Source organism: Sciurus vulgaris (genome assembly GCF_902686455.1).
Source record: "Sciurus vulgaris genome assembly, chromosome: X".
Taxonomy (NCBI): domain Eukaryota; kingdom Metazoa; phylum Chordata; class Mammalia; order Rodentia; family Sciuridae; genus Sciurus; species Sciurus vulgaris.
Window position 1 is genome coordinate 78,727,263 of NC_136471.1, and position 27,550 is coordinate 78,754,812.

At 39.9% G+C, this 27,550-nt stretch overlaps 1 protein-coding gene across 1 annotated transcript; it reads right to left on the reverse strand.

Moving 5' to 3' along the window:
• Nucleotides 1–552: 552 nt before the first annotated feature.
• Nucleotides 553–27,331, reverse strand: GCNA (germ cell nuclear acidic peptidase). The gene is made up of 11 exons (XM_079124910.1): nt 25,307–27,331; nt 23,472–23,535; nt 14,489–14,535; nt 14,000–14,036; nt 11,548–11,630; nt 9,943–10,305; nt 8,677–8,752; nt 4,992–5,136; nt 3,051–3,189; nt 1,802–2,006; nt 553–1,242 (listed from the first exon to the last, which is right to left on the reverse strand). Exons 2-11 carry the CDS (start codon nt 23,531–23,533, stop codon nt 993–995), a joined length of 1,407 nt encoding a protein of 468 aa, XP_078981036.1. The 5' UTR covers nt 23,534–23,535; nt 25,307–27,331; the 3' UTR covers nt 553–992.
• Nucleotides 27,332–27,550: the final 219 nt, after the last annotated feature.

The following is a 27,550-nucleotide window of genomic DNA, read 5'->3' on the forward strand; positions in this document are numbered from 1 at the left end:
CCATGATCCAATCCTGTTTATAAACAGGTTACCTTCCATGTTGAAAGGAAATTAGGTTCGTGAATCAGCTGACTTTAAAATAAGAAGATTCTCCTAGATTATCTAGGTGGACCCATGTAACCATAAGGTCCTTAGAAGTATGGAGAAGGAAGAAAGGGAGAGATGTTGATAGCTTTGAAGATAGAAGAAGGGGTCATGAACCAAGGAATATAGTGACATCTAGAAGTTGAAAAGACAAGGAAATGGATTCTCCCCAGAGCCTCCAGAAAGGAACACCCGTTGACACATTGATTTTAGTCCAGGATGACTCATTTCAGACTTCTGACCTCTAGAAATGTAAGATAATACATTTGTGCTGCTTTAAGTCACAAAGTCTATGGTACTTTGTTGTGGCAGCCAGAGGAAACAAATACAATGTCGGTTCCAGTCCACATCCTGGACATCTCTCAGAAATAGGGAGTCTGCTGAAGAACTTACGAGCGGTCACAGAAATAAGAAACATAATAAACAGACTTTGCTAATGAGTGAGATGCAAAAACATTTTATTTTATTTTTTGAACAACTACACAGCTAGACAGCTCCACTCGATGTCATCAGCAATTGAATTCACACAACATGTTTGTCTTTTATGTGGAGGTGGGTTTAACAGGTTACATATGACAGTGGTCCTGTGTGAAGTGCTGCTTTTAAAACTTATTCTCTTTCCAGTATCATTCTCATTCTCTCAATTTGCCACTCTCAAAAACTCATTTTTCTTCTATTGTGTTCCAAATTTTTAAAACTCTGCTTTCAAAATAAGACCCAAGGTGGATCCAGAGAGTTTCATGGTATGGTCAAGGACACAATGGCTAGCTATAGAGTTCTTGGTTAAGAACAATTATTATGAATAATGTGAACCTCAAAACATGTATTTAAACTCTAATATTCATAACTTCACAGTAATAGAGATTTTTTTCTAAAACTTTTCATTAGTAAGGGACTTAGCTCATACTCTAAGGATTCTTCTTTTGTTTACTGGCAACATAATCCTTGCTCAGTTTTCTCATCACATCCCCATGGCTGATCCCAGCCGTCCCTTGAAACACCACTCGGTAATTCTCCTGCACGTATTTGGCAAATGGTCTCACATGGGGCTCAATGGGGGTTCCATCTTTACGAGTTAATGGTAGCATGACCAGAGGCCCTCTGCATCTGGCGCAGATAAAGCGTTCAGTGTTCAACGATTTGGTGTAGCGGCCAACCCTAGTGAGGAAAGGGACATCACACAACAAAGAAATCAGTCACCATACATCAGCATCAGCTCTGAGATGTTAGCCTTGGACCCAAAGAGAAAATTTCCTGTGGGTTCTCAGAGAATGGGGCCCCAGTAGCAGCTCAAATTAGGTATAAGAGTAATAGAGAGAGGGTTAGGGGATAGAAACAGGAATAAGGGCTGGGTATGGTGGCACATGCCTGTAATTTCAGCGACTTGGGAGGCTGAGGCAGGAGGACTGCAAGTTTGAGACCAGCCTCAGCAACTTAGCAAGGCACTAAGCAACTTAGTGTGACCCTGTCTCAAGATAAAAAATAAGAAGGGCTGGGGTTATAGCCCAGGGATAAAGCATCCCTGGTTTCAATCCCCAGTAACAAAACAAAAAAGAAAAGAAAAAAAGAAATAGGGACTAGAGAAAGAGAACAGAGAAATAAATAGGTTAATTCCTCAAATCAGACACCTTTCAATTTATTCCTACAGTCACTGCCAAGAGCCACTTAGAGGCCAGACTGAAAAGGTAATTGAAAAGTCTGAGGGGAAAGGTCTTACCTGGTTTTGCACTGAGTACATTCATAATTAATCTTGTAATTAATCGTATAGTTATGGCAACGAGTGACCCTGGGTAGCTCAGGGTGCACCGCATTGGATTTTCTTGCATAATACTTCCATGCATCACCATGAGAATCTCGGACACCATCAAGCAGCCAAGAGGCTGCATGGCATATTTCGTGGATCAAAGTATCACGGAGGCGATCTTGGAAGAAGATTGAAAAGAAACTGTGAGCACTAAAACCAATTTGTTTCTGATCTGCTACCCAACCCCTCAACTTCCACCACCACCAGACACAAAGTCATCTTACAGAAGTATTCACAGGCAGCCATCAGTGTTACCTTCCCAGGATTCTGAAAGTCAAACTTCTGCCTACTTCAGCCAGATTTTGTTAATGGCAGCAAGCCTTAGGTGAGCAGGTCTTTTTGGAGCACCTCCAATGTGTTCATCTTTTTGTGGGGTGCTGCTAGAAATACACCTGGACAAGACTTGGTTTCTGCCCTCAGGGAACATAAGTGGCCATGGTTGGGGGAGGGGGAGTAATCCCTAGGGCTTTGGCATTTGGTAAGATTCCGCAGCAAGATGGGGATCTGAGCTAGGCCCTGGACAAATGATTGGATTTACAAAGCTCACAAAGTTGTTGGGATTGAAGGTTGAAGCCAGGAAAGCACATGATACACTTTGAGGGTAAAATGAGAAGAAATCCTAGTTGGGGTATAGGCTGATGCAATAGTGAGAGAGAGGACCAGTTAAGTGGAATGAAGGCAGATTACAGTGGCCTCAAAGTCAGGCTCTAGGCATTGAAAAGTCCTGGGTTTATTAGCAGGAAAGCAACACTAGTGTGCAGGATACTGAATGCAGCAGGGAGAAGAATGAGGGAATATGGACCCATACCTGGGTGGAAGCAGAAATGGAGAAGGAATGACAACGGGAGGGTCACCATGAAAGAAGATTTGGTGATTGACTAGATATAGGCAGATTGGGAATCTCACCTAGGGAGAGAATGGAGATACTGCCTCTGACAAGTGGAAAATGCAGACAGGAAGGCAGGCCTGATAGATTGATGAGTTGGATTCTCAGGAATTGTGAGACATACAATAGTAACATCCTCTAAGCAACACATGGTAGGACTGTTCACCCAAGAATGGCAGTTCAAACTGACACAGGCTGCCAGCTAAGAGTAATTTAACAGGTACAGTGCCAAAAAGAAAGAGCACTGCAATAAAGCTGCCACACTCCTGCCATCACCTGCAGAGTCACAGACTTTCAGAGAAATCTCAATCTTGGCATAGCGTTCCCTTTTGGGGTGTCGTGTCTCACTAGTGGTGCATAAGCCAGCAGTTCTCAGCATCTTTTTATTCCAGGTGATTTCTATTTTCTCTGGAAGCTGAGAATAAAAAGCAAATGAAAGGAATCAGAAAGCAGTTCTAAGCAGACCAGAAAATATGAACTCAAGAGTTTTTCTCCCTCTAATCCAAACTAAGAGGAACTTTCCCCGAGAGATTTTTGAAGCTAAGCAAAGTGGGGGGAAATCTTTTCAATGGGCATGCAAATCTAAACATTCTGGGAAGAATAAAAGCCAAGTTACAGTCCAGGTAAAGATAAAAATAGGCAATCAAGACAAAAGAGATTGTTGATGCATGTAGGATTTGTGCTCGCCTGTGCACAGACAAGTCTGGGGCAGTTAAGGAGAAAGGCACAAGCCTGCTGGGATGGGTGAGCTGGAAACCTGTGCATAGGAGCAGCAAGGAAGAACTGACAATGCAACTCAGGATACATCAGGCTCTGCTCATCTGAAATACCACCACTGTCCATATGAAGGACATTAAAGGCTGGGAAACCTTTAGGATATGAGAACTTCCCTCTGGCAAGTCTTACCACTGAAGATAATAAAACCTAAAAACCTAATGATCTAGGGATGGAGGTGCAGCTCAGTGGTAGAGTGTTTGCCTAGCATGTTCAAGGCCCTGGGTTCCATCCTCAGTGCTGCAAAACAAAAACAAAACCTCAGAAATCAAAAAATCAAAACAAAAGGACCAATAGGTCTCTGCATCCATACTCTTTCCAATCTAGCCTAAACCTCCAGACTGTCAGATTAATAATGTCTTTCAGTAGCTACTACATGTCACCCCATATTCCTGTGCAGTGAGTGGTACCCACTGATTTTAATATAATATCCTCCAACCTGATCCCCAAGGCTTTCCATTACCTGGTTCTTCATGATCAAAAAATAAGAACTTACTGGATCCTGTTCTAGGTACGTGTGTGTGTGTGTGTGTGTGTGTGTGTATGTGTATGTGTCTGTGTGTGTGTGTGTGTACATAAAAATGAACTTTTGTAGGCCTAACAATAATTTGGAGGTAGTAAGTACATTTGGCCCTCTGGATCTGTGGGTTCTGCATCCACAGATTCAACCAACCACAGATTGAAAATATTTTTTAAAACTGCACCTTTTTGAACATGTACAGATTTTTCCATGTGCCATTATTCCCTAAACAAAACAGCATAAGAATTATTTACATACTATTTATATTGCATAAGCTATTATATAAGTAATGCAGAGATGATTTAAAGTCTATGGAAGGATATACATAGGTTACATGCAAATATTTTGCCATTTTATATAAGGGGTTTGAGTATCTGTACATTTGGTATTCATTGGGGATTCCTGGAATCAATTTCTCATGGATACAGGGGGTGACTGTACTGTTACTGTCCCCATTTTACAGATGAAGAGACAAACTAAGGTTAATTAACTTGCCCAACTCACACTACTCTTTCCCTTTATCTTTCAACAGGAACCCTCTCTCCCAGGCAGTCAAGCCTCGACACATACCTGCCCCCTCATCACTGTTATTCTCATTACTTACCATCCTGCAAGAACCAGGAGTCTACTTCCTCCAGGAAATCCTATTTCCTGGCCACCTCAGTCTCTCAGCCACTTTCTATCTCTCTCTCTCTGTCTCTCTCTCTCTCTCTCTCTCTCTCTCTATCTCCTGCAGTAACAACCATCTGTCGCATATATTATAACCCGTAATCATTCTCTATTTCTTTCATGGACCTCTCATCTCCCCACCCAAACTGACATTTATCAAGGACGGAAGTATACATTCTCAGCACACTATGTGGCACACCCTAGAATGCTGAAATATAGCAGATGCTCAATAAGTGCTCATTTATCAATTATACCTTTTGATCAAAGACAGTGCTGTTGAACAGTTGGTAGATTTTCTGAACCAACTCATCCTTATTTTGCTTGAAATTCTTTCCAGAATATTGCTTTGACTTTTCAAGGTCACGCAAGAAACACCCAGGTATTTTGCACATAGATTTCCTGCAAAGGTAAATTCAACTGAGTTTTGTATAGCTAAAGAAATAGAAATAGAATGCATAAAGGTCAGACTAGGAGCAATTTTGAAAACTTGCTGCTTCTCCTTCCTTTAGCTCCTCTGATGAGGGCATTTTCCAAGCTTCCATTCATACCCTTTTCTTTTCACTCAGCACATTCTCAGAGGTGGGAGGCCTAGTTTCAACTTCAAAAGGACTGATCTCCACACCTGTAGCTACAGTCTTGAGATCTCTCCTAAGATGTAGTTCTGAATTTACAATTGCCTGACACAAATTTCCAAGTAACTAACACATTGAATCTATCTCCAGTGCAATTTTCTCAAATATCAAACTTCTGTTATAACTGGCTGAAAACCACAGAGGCATTTTTAATTCATTTCCTCCCTTATCCCATGTTTAACTGGGCACAGAGACAGACTGATATCTCCTTCCCAAAGGCTCTTCCAGGCAGCTGCTCCTTTCCAACTTCACTGTCACCTACCTAAATCAAATTGCCATCCTCCCCTTTATGCCTTGATTCAACAGCATTCCTCCAACTCTTCCTTATTGCTAGACTTTCTTCTAATCCAATTATGTACACAACTCCAGATTCATTTTCCTAGGCCACATTCCAATTAACTTTCCCCTGTGCCTTTTCATTGACTGTTTGGCCTGGCATTCAAGGCCCATGTCAATCTGATCCCAACCTCTACTTCCAGCTATCATTTCCACTGTGGTTAAGGGCAACACAAACATTCCCTGGACACACATCATGATTTCCCACATATCTCAGCACCCCTTCTCCCATGGCCTAGAGTGACTCCCCATCCCCACCTCTACTTAGAACCACCATCTGTGTGGTGCTTTATCATTTGCAAAGAACTTTCTTTTCATCCTATTCAATCCTCACAAGCACCTCTGAAGAAGGCACTGCTGTTTTTACCATCTCTACCTTGAAAATGAAGAAACTGAAGCTCAGAAATAACTTGCCCAAAGGCCACAGAGACAATGAATCTTCAAATCTCACGGTCTTCCCGTTAAACTACAATTGCTGCCCCAACTTTCAAGGCCTAATACAAATGGCACAAAGAATAGTGCTGAGCATATAAAGGACTCATGCTTGTAATAACTATTTATTTAAACTGAAGCATTTTGGGGGCTGGGGAGATAGCTCAGTGGGTAAAGTGCTTGCCTTGCAAGCACAAGGCCATGGGTTCAATTCCCAGCACCACACACACACACAAAAAATTAAACTGAAGCATTTTTATCTTGGCTGCAACAATCCACAAGTCCAGAGAGATGAGTCCACAGAGCTGAAAAGATAAAATAGAAGCAAACAGAGATTCTGACTCCACAGAACTCTTGACACTGCAGTTTTTGCCAGAACACTTATTAACCCTTAAATTACAAAATAGCCCTTATGTGAAGAGGTTGGTGTGTGGATAGGAAAGTATCAGACATGCAAAGAAGGCTAATGCAAGGGTCTTCATTCCAAAGCCTTATATGGATAACTCAAACATTTCTGCCTCCAATACCTAGTTTTGAAAGCAAATTTCCATCAGAAAAGTTGGTAGATGAAAACCTGAGCCACCTGCAGGCTTCAGCAGAGGATGACTCCTGTGTGTGTGTACTCAGGGAAAGCTGGTCTTGTAGCTTAGCAAACTTTACCTCAAGACCTGTGCCACTTCACTGCAAGCTGAACATCACCACATCAGAGGAACCAAAAAGACCCCAAACTGGGTACATCAGACACCATAACCAGCAAGCAGCATACACAGGAACAATGCTAAACACAACAGGAAGTCCCCAGACTGACACAGGAAGTACCAAGAAAACAGTTAAAGAGTCCAAACAGGCCAGCCTCTTTTGAATGAGGCAGATTGATAAAGACACCAAGGAAAAACTTCTTCCTTCTATGCAACCACCGTCTCTAGCAAAGCAACGTGGGAGCTACCTAAGATACCTATCCCTATAAGCAAAGCAGCTTAAAAATGTATCTAGGTATCCAGAGAAGACAACTTGCTGCAAGGCAGTGGCAGTGGACTGTCACTGGCTACTTCAGTCAGCAAAAGGCACAGTGATGCAAAGAAGTCCATTGCTCCAATGCCTCCATATTTTGTTCCAGAATACAAATTTAAAAATAACAAGCTGCCGGGCATTGTGGTGCACACCTGTAATCCTCGTGGCTTGGGAGGCTGAGGCAGGAGGATCGCAAGTTCAGAGTCAGTCTCAGCAAATTAGTAAGGCCCTAAGCAATTTAATGAGACCCTGTCTCTAAATAAAATATAAAAAGGGCTGGGAATGTGGCTCAGTGGTTAAGGGCCCCTGAGTTCAATCCCTGGCACTAAAAAAAAAAAAAAAAAAAACAACAACAAAAAAGTACAAGCTGGGGCTGTGGTTCAATGACAGAGGACCGACCTACCAGCTCAGCCTGTTCGATGCCCTGCATTCTATCCACAGTACTGTCAGAAACAAAAACAAAAAGCAACCAAAAACAATAAAAAAAGAAGTGCTCACAAGAAAATAAGTCCTTCAATTACATTCCTTTTCTTATAAGATATTTCAGAGGTGAGTATTACTCCTGAATGCAAGTAAAACAAAGAAAATTATGCTTACTATACGACATTTTTAAGGGAAAAGGAAGAGAAGTTGTTGAATCTAAATGAGAAAATATACTGATTTTTTCCTTTATGTTATTAATATATTTGGCCTAAATGATCAGTTGTTTTCAGGATCAACGATAAAAAGCTTAATAAAAATAAGGAAATTGGGCTGGGGAGATAGCTCAGTTGGTAAAGTGCTCGCCTTGCAAACACAAATCCCTGGGTTCAATCCCCAGCACCGCAAAAATAAATAAATAAATAAATAAAATAAGGAAACTACAAGCAATCCATTTCATCCTAACATTTAAACTTCAAAAATTTACAAGAAAAAAAAAATTTACAAGAGGGCTGGAAGGCACTCTGAATAGTAGAGTGCTTACCTAGCATGTGGGAGACCTGGGTTCCAGTCCCAAAATTGCAACAATACCACAAAAACATACACAGTATTAAGAAACACTGGGTTCATTCGAAGCAATAGAAGAAAGCCTGGAAGACATTCTTAACTGCCCTCCCTTCCAATTCCAACAGACTTAACAGGTCACCATCTCTATTACGTTTGCCTTGGTTTAGTGAAAACTGGTGGCCACGAGGCTGCATCCACCCTAAAAGTAGTGTCTTGTTTGGTTACACAATATTCTTTGACTTGAGTTTAAAGACAAAGGAAATTTCAGACATCAGAGGTGCTATAGGGGAAGAAGGGCTCCACTCTACCCTGGTAACTGCAGGAATCTTGGTAGCTCAGGCGCTAGGGGAAGCAAGGAGAGAGGCTGGCAGGCAGCCTTCTTGCCTTGTGTGTGCTCTCCCACTTAGGGACAGGCACCTTGCCACCCTTCACCCAACCATACTCCACACCCTTGAAGGACTCCCCTCCAGTGCCCAGTGGGCTGAACATGCAATAAATAGGCAATCAAGTCCTTTTCAATTGGGTGTTGAGAAATACATACCCAGTCTCGCATTTTTCAACTTTTACTGCACTGGATTTCTTCTTTGAAGGTCCACGCTTTTTTCTTCCATTACCAGCTAGAAGGATAATAGTCAATTTGTACCCTGGAAATTTATACCATCAAGGAACTGACAGAGGGCTGGGGCTGTAGCTCAGTGGTAGAGTACTTGCCTCACACGTGCAAGGCACTGGGTTTGATCCTCAGCACCACATAAAAATAAAGACGTTGTGTCCATCTACAACTAAAAAATATTAAAAAAAGAGAAACTAACAGAAAGGTAAACCCAGGAGGGACTTACACAACCAAGCACAGAACATCTATCAATAACACTGTGTGTAGGGGCTGCATATGACTGTTGTCTGAGTGACTTTATGGCAATTGCAGAGCCACTATTAGAGTTAGCTGGGTAGTATTCTGTCATAGATACTGAGGACTGTCATGAGCGTCAGTGTATGTGTTGTTAGTGACCAGGGCATGTGGGCAATTGAGGCTCACACACTCTGAGTAATGGTACAGCATAGCTCACACACTTGCTCAAGGAGTGGCTCATATCCTCAGCAGTACCTTTACCGAATCTGAAAGCCAGACCTTCCTACCTTCACCTAGGACTCACACTGCCAATAATTAGGAACCAATAGTTTTACTCTTTCATTTATTTTAAAATAAGACATCTTTTACATGCCAACCATAAGGTTAGATCTGGAAAGAAACAAAAATGAGGTGAAAGTCCTCCCTTGAAAAGGTTCCTGGGGAGGCAGATTCAGGACCATGTTACAATGCAGTGTGATTAGTACTTTAGAAAAGAGACTCTAGAACTCCGGGCACCCAGGAAGGAAGAGCCACTCTAATTAAGTTTATAGCTTCAAAGAACAACTGACAGGGCTGGGAAGATAGCTCAGTTGGTAGAGTGCTTGCCTTGTAAGCACAAGGCCCTGGGTTCTATCCCCAGCACCCCTCGAAAAAAAACTGACAATCAGGCTGGGCCCTATGAAAAAAATGGGATATCCTCAGGACAAAAGATGCAAGGAGAAAACACTCCAAGTAGGCAAAACAGGCAGATATGGGTATTCCTCCCTTATTTCCAGGAAGATCCTTTCCACTGAGGTGACTGCTTTCCCTTGCCACTTGGAATTTGTAATGGCTCAAGGTTGGCAGCAGGACAGACAGGCCTGATGACACAGGCACATGTAGTAGTAAAGGTGCTGTGGACACACTTGGCAGGCTTGGCACATTTGGTGGGACACACACTTGACATGATGGGCTTACCTGGTGTCACACCTGTATTTTTGGTTTTGTCCTTCCTTTTCTTTGGTTGTTCAATCACAGGTATGGGCTTTTCACTTGGCAACTTTGTATCTATAATTTCTAGGTTAGCCTCAGGATCATTTGGTGGCTGGTCAATATTTTTACCCAAATCCTGCATCTCATCAACATTATCAGGTGAATTGAACTGGGAGACAGCAAACTCATCTACCTCTTCTTTATCAAAAGAAATTTGGCCCCGATCACAGGAATCCTTTTCAATTAGCTTAGGACCCTTCAATTTGTTATTGTTGCCATCATCATCATCATCATCAATAATTATTATTGGCTGCTCCTCAGTGTCAGAAAACTCTTCCAACATCTCATCTGAAATGCAAGAAACAAGTATATAAATACACTCCTTCTACCTGTTCCTTGTACATGAAATATTAGCAGATTATTGAGAACAAATTAAACAAGCTGGAACCATGAAAAACAGTTAAGAATTATAGCTATTTGAGATTGTTTCCACCCCCCTTTTTTTTGGTGCCAAGGATTGAAACCAGAGGCACTTAATCACTAAGCCACATCCCCAGCTCTTTTTCCTATTTTATTTAGAGACAGGCCTTCATTAAGTTGCTTAGGACCTCGCTAAGTTGCTAAGGCTGGCTTTGAACTTGTGATCCTTACACCTCAGCCTCCTGAACTGCTGGTCTTTTCTTTATTTTACTGAGAGCAGTAACAGATAAAATAATGATCAAAGTTCAGTGGTAATTTCCAAACCATTTTCTCCAAGTATGATAATGTAGCTACTTGATGGTTTCTGGACACAGGCCTGCAATTATGTGTTTTCACTGGTCCACAGTATAAATAAGAGAAATTATAATAATACAGTGGTATTTCTTTTGCATGGAGTTAAAATTCTATAATTTAAAGGACTGCCCCCTATTTTTTACTGGAGCATTATAATCATACATAATAGTGCAGTTCATTATATCATATACAAACATGCCCTTTATTTTGTGATTATGTCCTGGTTAAACTTTTGGAGCTCTTCATTTTATATAACTATGAAGATAGTATATGGTGGCTGGCATTTTTAAACCATCACCCCCACAAGTCTCCATCAAGCTGGAAAAATGATGGCACCCATGCCTCTTACTCCTTTCTCCTCACTTTCCCTTATTCCTACATGAAGGAGGGAGTGAGAATAGTGAATAGCAAAGCAGCCCCCAGGACACTGGAGCCTCAGCTCTTGACTTTCTCCTCACTGCTTCCTTGGTGTAGTTCTAGGATACTGAGAGGAACACCCAAGGTCTAAGGTAGCAGGACATGTGGGGAGCACAGTCATAGCCATGTCAAGTACATACACAGAAAGAAAAGGTAGCACTCGCTACTGATTCCAAACCAAAAAAATGTGCTAGGGTTGGGGCTATAGCGCAGCGGTAGAGCACCTGCCTTGCATATGTGAGGAACTGGGTTTGATTCTTAGCACCACATATAAAAAAATAAATAAAAATCCATTGACAACTAAACTATTTTTTTAAAAAAGTGTGCTGACTTTGATCCTGAAACTGCTGCATGTAATGAGGCTTCCGAGCTCAGCTACTTCTCAGGGAGTATACTTGCCTTTACTGCTTATTTTGCGTATCTTAGTTTTCTTTTTCTTATTGGCATATTCATCATCAGATTCTGATTCAATCACCACACAGCTGAGTGACAAGAAGGGGTGGGAGTTGGAGAAAAGAGAAATATGAATACAACATCCTTTTTCTTCATGGAATTTTTCTATATTTTCTACAATGATCACGATCACTTGTAAATTTTTGATCGGTTTCCCACAGTAACTCTGCTCCCCCTAGTTGAAACTACTCAATCTTTCCATTCCTCCTGATTTTCCCTTCAAAAGGAGATGTCTGCCATATACTGAGAGTGAACTGGGCTCTGTTAAAGTGCATGCATCTAAATAGTTTTGGTACAGGGGAAAAAACTGATCAAGGAAATGTCTACTTAATTGTCATTCTTTTTTTATCAATTTTGAGATGCACTTGTCTGAGAAGGGTAGAGAGCCAGAGATGGAGAAAGGCAGCCTTAGAACAGGGAGGCTTCTCCTTAGCACCACTTTACAGCCTGAAGTCAGCACTCTCTCCTCTTATGGACAGACTGCTCTGACAGGAGTCATGCCCAGCAGTGCCCCTGTGCCACCCAGGGTGAAGACGGCAAGTAACCCCTGGTATCCTTGGTTAGACCTGGTGTTTTGGGGTTAGAGGCTCCAGCAGGCTGAAATTTGCTACCGCTTGTATTTTCCAAATACTTTATGAAAGGTATGATTTACTTTAATGATGAGAAAAAAAAACTTAAAATATTTGTTAGAGGATTTGTCTGTACCTGTTACAGAAATGAATGTTAATCTTATTCCATCATGTTCACTATATATTTTTACAGTGCTGGGGATTGAATCCAGGGGCACTCTACCACTGTGCTACCCCTTTGTCTTTTTATTTTATTTTGAGACAGGGTCTAAATTGCTCAATCTACCCTTGAATTTGTGATCCTTCTGACTCCGCCTCCCAAGTAGCTGGGATTACTATGCTTGGCTATGTTCACTACTTTTAAGCTGCCAAGTTGATGGGCCTTTGTTGTCCTATTAACTACTACTCCAGCCTAAAAATTCCTCTTGATTTCCTGTGCAGTTACCTTTTGTTTGTGTCCCACATTTCCATCCACTACTATTCATAAACTTTTCTCCCCAACTCACTCCCAGGGTTTATGTACAGCCCTCTCTTGCCCGAATCCTGTTAAATATGTGCCATCCCAATCTATTGTGTCCAGCCTAACTTCTCTTCTGACCTTCTAGTTACTTACCTAGAGATCCTAGGGTAGGACTGAGATTTACTCAGGATGCACAGGTTTGATGGTATCTGTTCTGAACACTCAGGCATCCATCCTTACTAATCCCTGTCCATGCTCTCTTGGTTATTTAAATGTTTTAAATAGCAATCTTGCCTATAGGCCCCTGAGTTTGAACATGTCCATAACTAAACTCATCCTCCTCCCCAAATTCACTCTTCCTATAGTATCCCATATACTGAAGCCACCTGGGACTGGACAAAGACCTGTGGGCACTCGTGGCAGGCCCCTAAAAACAGATTTTCTTTAAATATTTGTTCAACACATACCTGGTAGAGGCTGGAAGAAACTATTTTTTTCTCTTGAAAAATCAGGGTTTTTTAAATCATCAGAAGAAAGCTTATCGCATACAATATTGTACGCAGAATACTTCTTAGGAGCCATGATAGACCATTTAAGACACAAATAATAGTCATAAAAGTATTTTGCATCCTGGTGGTGATGATGGTTATGATTTACTGCAGGAATTTTTTTTTTTTAACATCCCCTATCATCTAGCACATGGGCAACACTCCTTCATCCCTCTCTGGTCAGAGCAGTGGCTTGAATAATAGGACCTTCAGTAGATCAAGGTGGAAGATAGGTAGGGCAGATCCCAGAGGAATTTAAATACTGAGCTAAAGTTTGACTTTTTATATGATGAGCTATTCAAACTGGTTATCAATATGATCAAAACAATGCTTCATAAGATTCTTTTGGAATGAGCATGTACATAGAAATAGTGACTGCTTGAATACTGTATTTACTTGCACTCTTTCAGTACATCAAGATTCCTGTATATTTTAGAGTGTAATAAAACACAGATGTGAGTTGTATTTAATGAAAAAAAAAAGATTCTTTTGGAAATGGCTTGCACACTGAATCAAAGAAGAGATTAGGGTGTGATGTCCACATTTTTGACTAGTGGAGATAGGAAGCTAAATCACAGTTCACTGAGACATTTCAAAAAAGAAACATACCAAATAGATAATGGGCACAGTGGGGGAAAAATGGGAGGAGGAATTTGAACCTGGTTGTGAAGTTAAACAACCATTATGTTCCGGCTGAGTACCATATTGTGTTTACATAGGAAATGTGATGTTTACTCTTAAATCTTCTTACCCAGAACATCAGACATTTCTTCTTTGAGAGAGAGAAAAAAAAATCAAATTTCAACAATTCTCCTCCTTACCTGACCCGCTTCTTCTGTGCTTTTGTTTTGGCCTTAACTAAATCAGAGAAAAGGAAAAGGTATTAGGAAGCATCTGAAGCATGATAAAATCTGGTTTTCCATGTCTTTAACTCCCTAACATGCAAGTTCACAAATTAATGCTGGTAAAATCCATGTCTCTGTAGGGTTCAGTGGTAGAACACTTGCCTAACATGCATAAGGCCCTGAGTTCAATCCTCAGTACCACACACAAAATAATTTATCTCCCCCATGAAATACAGGAAATAGGAGACCAAGGGGGAAAGAAAAGTAAAGGAAGTAAATTGGAAAAGAAGCAGAGAGAACTTCCTCTGCTCCTGAGAGTAGGGAAAATAACTTCTCCAACCCAGAGAGCCCTAGAGGAGACAAATCTAGGACCAGCTTATGCCAAACATACCAAATCATATTTCATTCATCTCTACAAAGACACTTCAACATGAAATATCACTGCTTTGAAAGGACTCTACTTACGGGACTCATATTCTTCACTGCTTCTTGAGTCCAGAGAAAGAACACAACTGCAAAAATAACAGATGCTTTTTAAAAGAGGGCTACCAACATCATAAGCAACCAAATGTCAAAAATCTTGAATGAAAAGAACCACCAGAGTTTCTGAAGTGTAAAATGGTTTAAAGTCCTTATAACATTAGGATCACAACAGCAGAAGCAAAAAGAAAAAAGGCAACAAGTTTCTTGGTCTTTTCTGCTGAATAAAAGCTAGGGAAGAATGTTAGCCAAGCATCATCAGCTAGCAGGGAGAAGGCCATTTTCTGTCAATGGTTTATTTCTATTGAAATATGAAACTGAACCTGATAAAGGGCTCACAGGGGAAAGGACTTGATGAAGAAATTGCAGTTAAAAATCAAAAGGGCCAGGTTTAGTGGTACATGCTTGTAATCCCATCAATTTAGGAGACTGAGACAGGAGGATCATCTAGGCAACTCAGCAAGATTCTGTCTCAAAATAAAAAATAAAAAGGGCTGGGGATGTAACTCAGTGGTAAAGTGTTCTTGGGTTCAATCCCCAGTATCAAAAGGAAAAAGGGCCAGGAAGTCTTCTTTTAGGGCGTTATTACTTGGAGAAGACCTCCTTACTGGATTGCTATCTAGGTAAATGGATGAGTATTCAAGTCCATTTTGTGGGAAACCAATAAAGATGGTGGTTATGTTCATTAGTTTGAATATTTCCCCAATGGATCAATATCACATTTTATACCATAAGTATATACAATTATTATCAATTAAAATAATAAATATTAAATTTTTATTAGAGCATTATAATTATACATAGTAGTAGGATTCATTTTGACAAAAAAATGTAAAGAATAGTTTCAAAGCTATAGCTGCTTCCTGCAGTGAACAACAATGCCAGGACCTCTTGTTTCTCCACCTTATGATTTGGCAGCAGTCCCAACACTCATTCTCCATTGCCCTGTCAGGCTGCTTCACTTACTGCTTACCAGACAGCCCTGAGACGAAGCCAAAACACATTCTTGCTCAGAACCCTTCAGCTCTCCAGACAGTGGTCGACTGGATATCCCACTATTAGCCATTAACTACAAATCCAAAATCCAGCCCAGTGGAGGCACACTGCAGTAAGCATCACTTCACTGCCGGAGCCTGACTATATCATCAGTGGTCTTATCATTAGTTGTCACAGGGGATATGAAAATGCTATGGGAGGTGGACATAATAGCTATAAGAAAGTTCAGGATTTACATTCAAAAAGTTAGACTCAACCACTTCTTTAGGTCTTTTAATTTCACTCAGAGCTTAACACTGGGCTGACTGTATACTTTTTCTTTCAAGATACAAGCTAACTCACTTACCTGCTTAACTAAATTTCCTATTCATTTGTCAACCACTGTACACTAGACTTATTCAGCAGTAGGCTTAGAATTTTTATTTAAAACCGGAAAGAAAATTCTTGCTGATTTTGCAGATATGTCAATACATATAGTAAATAGTATTATATACAAACTAAAAAGTGATTCATACTTCATCTATCTTCTTACATAATTATGTGTTACACACTTTTGAGAGTTCAGGCAAAGGGAACAAAGGACTACAAACACAATACAAAAAGTTACATGACAAAGTCCCACTCTAATTCCTAATGGCAAAATATCAAATTCCAGGTAGGATAGTAACTAACCAGAGAAGTGGTCCAAGGAAAGTTCTAGGGAAGAAATACATGGTCAAAAGGAAGAGAGATTTTGTTTGGTACCTTTTACAAGTCAAATTTGCCATCAGGAGTACAAGTCCTTAGAATGTGTTTCAAGATTTGTGTTACTATTATTAGGAAATATAAGCATTGAGCAAAAAGTCAGGTGGTTTAACCAGAATTCTAGCAAGAAAAAGCTAAGAAATAACCTTCCAAGGTTGAAGACATATCAAATGAAAACCCTCAAAAACTTTAAAAAGGATCCAAAGAGCTCCCCTTTCAAACTGAAGCCATAAACCATAAAGATTGTATATGGTTTTAAAGAAATCTTTTCTTTTTTATATAATTATTTTATTCATTTATTATTTTTATGTGGTGATGAGGATCAAACTCAGTGCCTAACACATGCTAAGCAAGCGCTCTGCCACTGAGTTACAGCCCCAGCCCTGTGTATGCTTTTATATGGCCACAGTCTTTACTCTCTTGATAATTTTTCCCCCATGGCAATTTTTGCAACTCAATAAATGTTATAATTAAATATGAGTATACCTGTGGATCATTCATTCAACATATATTGAGCATCTATTACCTGCATGGTACAGGAGCTACAAAGGGAATAAGACATCCAAGGATCAGAGTCTAATAGCAAAAAAAAAAGTAAATAGACAATTTTTATGAGCCTTACTCGAAAATGACTAGAATCAGAAACTGCATTTTCAAAAAAACATTCTAATGCAGGAGGTTGGAGGACAATACTTTCAGAAATACTAGTTGAGACTTAGAACCTTCTTTTCCTTAAAATAGGCAATTGAAAATATTGTAGCTGGCTGCAGTGGTGCACACCTGTAGTCCTAGCTACTTGGAAGGCTGAGGTGGGAGGACTGCCTGAGCCCAGAACTTTGAGATCAGTCTGGACAACATAGCAAGACCCTGTTTCAAAGAAAAAAAAATAGGTGACCACTTACTTTTTTGATCCAGTTATCCCAAATTTAGTATGACAGGGTAATTTTTAAAACAGTTTCCGTATATCATCAAGGTTATCTTTTTGTTTCTTTGTTTTGAGACAGGGTACTGCTATGTTAGCCCAGGCTGGCCCTGAACTCCTTCTGCTTCAGCCTCTGAAGTATTTGGGACTACAAGCACATGCCACTGCAGCTGGTTTCATCAAGGCTATCTTATGATAGCATTAATAAAATAAATATTCTTAGGTTTAAAAAAGAACAGTGGGGGGGCTGGGGATATAGCTCAGTTGGTAGAGTGCTTGCCTTGCATGCACAAGGCCCTGGGTTCAATCCCCAGCACCAGAAAAAAAAAAAAAAAAAGAATAATGGGCATTGGGGAGTACTATTAGGCTTTGACTGAAGATGAAAACCAGTCTCCATCTTTTAGTATTATGTATTTCAGAACTTCTGCCTTTGAAATGCCAATCCTCCTTGCTCTGCTAATGAACGACCTTGTTTCAAAAGACACTGGGAAAACAGAAGCATTCAAACAGGAACTCGACTTCCCACCAACAACTCTACCAACCCATCAGCAACTATCCCCAGCTCTGACTTCCCTATCGTTGATAGCAAATGAACAGAGTGCCCCTGCCACTATCTAAAGTCAATTCCTCCCTTGTACTTTGCATCATACCTCTAGCCTTAAGGATTTTATTCCTGCAGTTCTAGCACCCTGTATAATTGTCCCCTCTCTTGGACATTCATTCTATTATCCCTAGACCCAATATCCCCAAATTTTCTATTAATAGTCTTGAGCTTTCCACTGAACTCCAACTGTCTACTTGACATCTCAGATAACTTATGTTTGTTATAGAAACAAACATAAAAAAAGAACAGTGGGGAGGCTGGGGCACTCTTATGTTTGTTATACAAACGTAACATGGCTTTTTTGGGGGGATGGGTACTGAGGATTTAATGCAGAGATGCTTTTACCACTGAGTTATATCCCCAGACCTTTTATTTATTTAATTAATATTTAAGTTGTAGATGAACGCAATACTTTTGTTTTTATGTAGTACTGAGGATCAAACCCAGTGCCTCCACATGTGCTAAACAAGCACTCTACCACAGAGATACAATCCCAGCCCCCACCTTTTTTTTTTTTGAGCCAGGGTGTCACTAAATTGCTTAGGACCTTGCTAAGTTGCTGAGGCTGGCCTTAACCTCGAGATCTTCCTACCTCAGTCTCCTGAGTCGCTGGTATTACAGGCACGTACCTGGCAACACAGAATTTTTTTTTTTTTTTTTTTTTTTGCAGTGCTGGGGATTGAACCCAGGAACTTGCGAGGTAAGCACTCGATCAACTGAGCTATATCCTCAGCCCTTTTTTTAAAAAAAGTATTCTTTTAGAGGTTGATGGACCTTTATTTTATTCATTTATTTATATGCAGTGCTGAGAATCAAACCCAGTGTCTCACACATGCTAGGCAAGTGCTCTACCACTGAGCCACAACCCCAGCACCCCTCCCTTTTTTAAAAAATGTATACTTACACACTGTTTTTTAAATATTTTTAGTTATAGATGGACACAATGCCTTTAGTTATTTATGCAGAATTCTTGATTTCCATCTCTAACCCTGTTCCTATCTCTTACCCATCTCAGTCAATGGTACCACCCAGTAATGTAAGCTGAAAACTTAGGACTTAAGGACTTACCCTTGATTTCTTTTTCCCTCACTTCCCACATCCCATCCATAAATAAGACTTGTTGTTCAACCTCTATATTTCATCTAAGACATATTTTTACATATACCTCTTAGGAAAAAAAAAAAAACAACCAAACTATAAACTGCCATCAAATATGTGATGCATGCCAATTTCAGAAATGGTGAAAAGATGTTTCAGAATTGAACTACTTGGCTGGGGATGTAGCTCAGGGGTAGACAACTTGTATAGAGAGCATATGCAAGGCCTCAGGCTTGATTCCCAACACCACACAAAAAAAAGATTAAATACAATGTGTTGTTTTTTCAAGTCTCTTCAACTCCACTATTAACATCTTACTGTAAGCCACCATCATTTCCCACTTAGACTTCAGACTTATCTTTAATACCAAATTTGTGAGCCTCAGCTGTAAAAGAACCACTTCTTTTCTTTCACAGGGCTAATCTGAAAAGTAAACAAGATAATATCTGCCCTCCTCCATGGGATCATCACTTCTATCCATTGCAGCACTATTCACACTGCATTGTTACTGCCTCTTAACCTATCTCTTTACCATTTCCTTCCTTCTTTCCCTCTTTTTTTCTGTATTAGGGCCAGAAATCTGGGCTTTGCACATGTTAAGCAAGCACTCTACCACTGTGCTACATCCCCAGGCCTTTCTTAAAATTTTGAGACAAGGTCTTGCCAAGTTGCCCAGGTTGGCCTTCAATTAGTGATCCTCCTGCCTCAGACTCCCAAGTAGCTGGAATTACAGGCTGTTTACATGCTTCTAATCCCCCACCACAAAAAGTAAACTATGCGAGGACTTGGAAATATATTTCTTTTGCACTCCTCAATATAAAGTCAGAATTAAATTTGTTGAATGAATATATGAATGAGTCTCAAAAAATTATTTCCAAGAGTCCCTTTTATTGTTTTTTATTCTCCCTCATTAGAACCTCAAGTTTTAAAAGGATTTTTGCCTACTAGATCACACTAATAATTTTCTCCATGTAAAACTTCAATTGCAACTATATGCTCATCTAGGTGAAGGTTTGAGTCACAAAGTCATTCCAAAATTTATAAAAAGAAAACAATCTTTTCTGCATTAATAAAAATACAGTGCCCAGATCAGGGAAAGTAATGGTACTAATTTGTAGCTGGAATAGGTGTAGCAACTGGCAAGCTATCGTCCAACCTCAAGGGTCATCTCCAACCAGAAGCCCTGGATCTGGTCTTTGTGCCTGTAGCTTCAGAAACTCAGCATCAATTCTTCATTAAATGCTAGGGGCATGACTACTGTTAACCAAATTCACAAGTGTCTATTTACTTCTCAGGACCAGCAGTGCCAACTATCTGTCCTATACATATACCCTATTTGGGGCAAGGGACTGAAGGTCATGGAGACAACTAGTTTCACCTTTTGATTTTAACATGCACACAAATATTAGTTCAATTTTTTAATTAAGTGCTACAAAAAGCATCATTGTGAATTTAATCATTTTCATAAACTGGATTTTCTTAAGATTCATTTCCTCAAAATTCAATTGCTCAATCAAAAATGTCTAATTTTCTAGCTCATGATATACTGATTACTCATTTCCAAAAGGTTGTCAATTTATTGTCAGAATTACTATACTAATATTGAGTATTTTAAATTTGCTAATTTAGTAGGAAGATAATTTTAAACCAGTAACTTTTTATTAAGATGTATATTTTCTAATGTTTGCCACATTCTCTTGCTAACACCATTTTAATGACTCCAGAAAAAACAGGAATGAAGAGGAACACTTTGTCCCTGTTCCCCTAGAAGTGTGTTCCCCATAGATAAACAATGTATTTCTCATCCAAAGTTCTTAAGCATTAGCACCTATCAGCACAAGTCATGTGCACACACATTTTTTGCAAATATTATGCTCTATGGGTTGTTTCTCAGTTTGCATTTTAAGTACTTAGTAGTCTCACCATTATCCCCGCACAAAGCTCTTATTGCATTTTGGGGATGAACTGTAATTTACTCAACCAGGCTCTTTGGACATACAAGCTTTTTTGAAATTTTGGTATTATAAACAAATGCCGCAGTGAATGTCCTTATACATATTTCTCTGTGTGCAGGTAACTAAATCGTGCATCCCTCTTTCACAACTGAAAAAAGACTAAAACAGCCTGTGTAAACTAGGAAATATGGAGAAAAATGTAAAAACACAAATATTAGCCATGAATTATAGGGGGAAAGGACAAGGGAGAAGTGTAAAAAACACAGTCAATTTTAAGTCCTTTGGGTATAAACCGAGGAGTGGGATAACGGGTCAAAAGGTGGGTCCAAGTGTTCTGAGGAATCTCCACACTGCTTTCCAGAGTGGCTGCACCAATTTGCAATTCCACCAGAAATGTAAAAGTGTGCCTTTTCCCCCACATCCACACCGACATCTATTATTGTTTGTGTTCTTGATAATGGCCGTTCTAACTGGAGTTAGATGAAATCCTAGAGTTGTTTTAATTTGCATTTCTCTAATTACTAGAGATGTTGAACACTTTTCATATATTTATTAATTGCCTGTATATCTTCTTCTGTAAAGTGTCTGTCCAGTTCCTTGTCCCATTAATTGATTGGGTTGTTTCTTTTGGTGTAAAGTTTTCTAAGTTCTTTATAAATTCTGGAGATTAGTGCTCTATCTGAAGTGTGCGTGGAAAAGATTTTCTCCCACTCTGGAGGCTCTCTTTTCACATTATTGATTGTATCCTTTGCTGAGAATATTATGCTAATGGGAAATGGGAAATAAGCCAATCCCAAAAAACCAAAGGCTGAATGTTTTCCCTGATAAGTGGATGATGATATATAATGGGGTAGTGGATGAGAAAAGAATGGAGGAACTTTAGATTACGTAGAGGGAAATGAAAGAGGAGGTGGGGTATGAATAATGGTGGAATGAGACAGACATCCTTACCCTAAGTACATGTATGACTACACGAATGGTATGAACCTACTTCATGTACAACCATAGAAATGAAAAGATGTACCCCATTTGTGTACAATGAATCAAAATGAAGTCTATAAAAATAAAAAAATAATTTAAAAAAAACAGTCAAGAGAAAATAAGTTTGAATTACAAAGCAAGCATGCATAGGGCTATAATTATACACCCAAATATGAGTGTATATTAAAGAAATTAAATAAAATTGCTTTCTAAGTGAAGGAAAAAGTCCTTGTAGTGGAATTGGGTCAAAGAACTAGGGCATTCAAAAATTTTATACTGCTAGATTGTCCTCCAAAAAGGTAGTACTAATTTATACTTCCACAAAGATTGTGTGAGACTGTCTACTTTTCTACAAATTTGCCAACATTACGTATTAACAAACTCTTTTTCATCTTTGCCATTATGAATTATGAAAAAAATGCCATCTCATTTTTAAAATTTCTTTAATTATAAGTAATATAATTAAAAATTGAATAAATGTTTATGGGCAATTTGGGTCCCCCCCCTCGCCTAGAGATAACTTCCAATAATTTTTTGCCTATTTTCTACTTATCTGTTCACCTTTTAAAAAAATATTGGTTTGGGGCTGGAGTTGTGAATCAGTTGTAGAGTACCTGCCTAGCACATGTAAGGTACTAGATTTGATCCTCAGCACCAAATAAATATTTTTTTAAAAAATGAGAACTAAAAAAAAATTGGTTTGTAAAAGTTCTTTTCAGATCAAAGAAAATAGTTCTTTCATGTAGTTCAAGTAGTTTTCCAACTTTTAGTTGCCATTTTTATGCCTTTGATTTGATATTAAGCTCAGAAGACCAGTCCACTACAAAATTACTAGAAATAAAATTCATCTGTTTTTCTGGTAGCATTTTTACTGATTTTTAAAAAATATTTTAAAATATTTGATCCATGTGAAATTTATTTTGGCATAAGAAGCAACGAAGTACTCTTAGTTTGTTCCAAATAGCCAATCATCCTCAAATTGTCTGCTGACTAATCCGTCATCTTCTCTCCACTGATTCTAAATGGCATTTTTATTTCATATATACATTGTCTATTTCCAGATTCTGTTCTATGATTTGGATCTTCTTCTGTATTATATACTTTCCTACCCACTCTGTGAAGAGGAAGGAGACAACTTAAAAACAGCTAGTGTGCATGTACGAATATGTAACAATAAATTCCATCAATATGTACAACTATAATGCACCAATAAAAAATGAATAAAGGTTTTAAAAATTCATAAAAACAAAATAAAGACTGTTAGCCTGTTTCATAAACAGCGATCCTAAAATACCTCCAGTTAGCATGGAGAAAGATGAAGTCATCGGGCTCCCTCTAGAGGGCAGCACTACCCCAAATGGGGTGGAAGTTATGTAATTCATCAGAAGTTCTGAAATTCATCAGAACTTTCTAGAAATTACATATATTCAGTAATGCACTGTATTGCTTCATGGAGTTGGGAGCTCCTAGCCACAGATAGTTATTTTATACAGAAGACTTGTGCATCTTGTAGGAGGCTGGATTCCTAGATTCTAGATCCTTCTTTACAATTTTTAAGATTAGTCAAATTATACACTTTGCAGACTCTAAATGAAATAAACATAATACTTGAGAAAGTTGTTTCACCAAAATAGTAAGATTAAAAGAAAACAATTTTTCAAATCTCACCAATTATCATCCTGGGTGTGCCACTGGCCAGGTTGGCCAGGCTTTTTCTCCGACCTGGCCATGTCTGTAGTCAAGACAAAGATATGCTTTAAGAAAACTAGAACTCAGAACCAGAGACATTTCTACATTCTGTATTTGGGAAGCTTCTGCACTATAAAGCTGAAACTTGACTCTTTAGGATAAGTATTTTGTTTTGTTGAGAATTTTAAAAAAGTATTTATATACATATATATTTATATTGAATATTTATATTTATATTTATATTGAATTTATATTGAACTCCTGGCCCAGGAGTTCAAGGCCAGCCTGGGTATAACATCAAGATCCCATCTCAAAAAAACACAAACAACAACAAAAAACCTCGGAGAGACATGGAATATCACCCACCCCACCTTACCTCACCAAGGTTCTATGCAGATTAATCAGAAAGACCAAAGCAAATAGTGGCCCCTAAAGTTAAACCACTTCGAAAGTTACTGTTAGGAAGTTGATCAAAGACAATTATTTATTAGCCTCCAGATAATTTTCTCACTGTAAGGCTTTTGCATTCACTTACTCAGTCTCCCACCTAGTGCTTGCTCAGCCCCAAAAGGATGCCAATCCCCACACACTGAGCTGATCCTTTACTGCTCAATTTCATGCCCCCAAATTAGTCTGGCACTTATCAGGTACTGACCCTTCCGCCTTCTCCCACTACTCTACCTTACTCCCCAATCTCAGGCAGTATTTCCAGGACTAGGTTACCGTCGCTTTCCCAGACCCTACCCCTTTCAATCCAACCTCTACCCATCCCACTTCCCTACTCCAGCATCCACTGATCTTACACGAATCTGGCCACCACCTCCAAGCCAAGTCTTCAACTCTCTACTCTTGCCCCCGAGTCTTCCACCAAACGGATCTCGACCCCTTTACCAACCCACACCTCTACCAGTGGTTACTACGACCTCGTGCACTGCAGGCGGCTTTTACTAACAAGACTCGACCCTCCCCCCACCATTCCCGCTTCAGCCAATTTTCCACCAATCAGGCCTCGACGCATCCACTTTTCCCCCAGCTACTCCCCCATGCGGCCAGTATTCCACCAATCAGGCTTCTACTCCCCCCCTCTACCCGACATCTACCCTTCCCCCACCGCTTGCTTCCTTCCTACCCCCTCTGCCTTCAACCCCTCTGATCTCAACCACCCCCGCCCCCACACCTTTCACTCCTCTCAGGGCTTCCACAACTTTCCAGCAGGCCTTCCACAATGAGGCCACCACCGCCCTATACCTCCATTTTCTCTAATTCTTTATTCCACCAGCAGGTTTTCTCCTGGCCCAGACATGGCCACTCCCGCACCCATCCCCTATACACATTTCACAGGGTGACCCATCCACCAACTACCTCCCAACTACCCCATTCTCCATTTTTATGGTACCAGGATATCACATGCACACACAAAAAAATCTCGAAAGCTTGTTTTTTTGTTGTTGTGGTGGTGGTGATGGTGGTGGTACCCTGTATTGAACCAAGGGACCCTCTATACTAAGCTACACCCCCAAGTTCTGAGATGCGAGTTTCAATAAATTATGGAAGCAGGACTCAAATTTGTGATCCTCCTGCCTCAGCCTCCCAAGTCGCTGGGATTACTGGCGTGCGCCACCGTGCCTGACTCGAAAGCTTTTTTTTTTTTTTTAAGCTTAAAGAGAAAAAGCTTTGTGTATAATGAGCAAAATATTTTGCCTAAATCAGTCCTAAAGTTCACCGACAGAATCCAAGGTAAGTGGCGGTCCTGATTTTCATTAAATCTGCTCAACTAGGATTGTCTTCAGTACCCACCTCAACCCACTACTCACCTGCTTTTTCAGCCTCCGGCGTTGGCCAATCACAGCTCACTTCCAAACCGTTAAGAGGTGTGTGAGATCCGGAACGACTGCAAAGGACTGCCAGGCACAAACCCTTTTATAAGCCCAGATCCACAGGGAAATAGGAACTGACGTGTTCCCGCTCTCCCTGTGCCCACCTATCACAGTGTGGCCACAAAGCAAATTTGAATTTTGCGGCTATGAACTTAAACTTCACGCCCCGCTGCAGTACTTCCGGAGTATCATTTATCAAGTGTATCATTTCCACGCAAAATTGTTTATATGTCGCGAAAGTGCCATTCTCAATTGAGTTCAGGTACTCAAGCCTTATTCTGTGGTTAAAGGTGTCTAAGCTTTTTGAGCCATAAAAATAAGCAGATCTGAATCCTAACAAAGTTTCATCCTTGGAAGTACTTAAGTGAAGCTTTTTCCCTGTTTGAATTGTCCATACCTCTAAGTCCATTTGCCTGCCCTCCAAACTACTCTGCGCCAACCTGGGAAAGCCAACTCCCCTAGGCAAGGCAGCGCCTCAACAGCGCCCAGCAACATTCAACTATGACGTTTGCTTCCAGAACCTTCCAAAGCCTGATGCTAAATGCTAAAAGAAAGATTGGTCACTTGAAGCTTTTTGGCATTGGCTCCAAACACACCAAGAAAAATGTAAGTAGCAAATGTTTTCTAGCAGACAACCATGTATTTCATAATTTAAACATTTGGCTAATAGAATTCAAAACATCCCCACACTTGATGGTTTTTGTTGTAGGCACTGTTCTAAGTGTTTTGTGTGGATTTAAGCCTTATCATGAATTGGGGATGGTGCCGCTTACTTGTAATCCCAGCAACTTGGAAAGCTGAGGGAGGGGTATCAAAGTTAAAATCTAGCCTCACCAACTTAGATAGACCTTTTCTTGAAAAAAAATAAAAAATAAAAAGGACTGGGGATGTAACTCAGTGGCAGAATATCCCTGGGTTCAATCCCTGGTAACACACACACATACAAGCAAAGTAGGCAATGAGTGGGGTTGGAGGCGGTGAGGAATCAGGGTAAGGGAGCAGGCAATGAACACAAAGATACACCCCGGTAGCCCAGCTATTTGGGAAGATGGCTTGACTCCATTTCAAAGATAGCCTGAGCAACATAATGAGAAGAGGCACTGTTAAGAATTCTCATTTCACAGAGATAACATGGCTGATGGCAGAGCTGGGATTCAAACTCTGATAAATGCGGCTGTTCATTACAACTATCTCTACCACAAACTTACACATTAAGTTCCTCCATTTTTAAAAAGGGAGGTTTGGGGAGGGAAACTTTAATGTTAGATATAACTAAAAGACATACACTCAAAGAGTGGGTTGGATTGGATCAAATTGTACAACAGGCAGTTCAGAAGTTATGTAAATTTATTCAAAGTGTGCAAGAAAATCCATTAGACTGAAGGTAGGAGGAGCTGAAGCAGAGGGAGAAATAACCAGTATTCTTTCTTAAATAGAAGAGGGTAGGAGTAAAAACTTCTGTGACAAGCTACTAGACACCTCTGTTCCCACACCATCTTTTAGGAAACAAAACCTAGTCCACATTAGGGTTTTGTTTTTTGCAGTGCTTGAGGACTAAACCCAGGACCTTGCACATGCTAGACAAGTGCTGTACTACTGAGCCACATCCTCAGCTCCACATTAAGTTTTTGAGGGCACAATGAAGAGGAGTTGGGAATTATCCAAAATATTATTTGAAACAAAATTTTTTCCCTCATGTCTTTCAGAATGTGGCAACCAAACAGCCTGTTCAGATCCCTAATACAATGAAATCCTCTTTTCCTGTGGTTGAATTCAGCCACTATAAAGAGCAGGAAAATAATTTTGTTCCCAAGAACAAACAAAAAAAATCCATGTAAAGAAAAATGTAAGTGAAGTAACAGTAGTCATAAGCAAAGAGGAACAAGCACAAATAGGTCGGGGTTTTTTGTTTTTTTTTTTTGGGGGGGGGCGGGTGGTCACAGGCTTTGTTGTTTAAATAGATCACATAGCATCCCCACCCCTCCAACAGACTTATCTGAGAAAACAAAATATTACAGCTATAATAGGGAAATCCACCCCTTTTACACATTGTTTAGAGCTGTTCTAATATAGGTTTCATCATTGCATGACCCCATATTCTGTCCAGCAATACACTAGGACACAAAATACATCAGCCATATTAGGGGGGAAATCATTCATTTATTGTTTAAAGATCGCAAG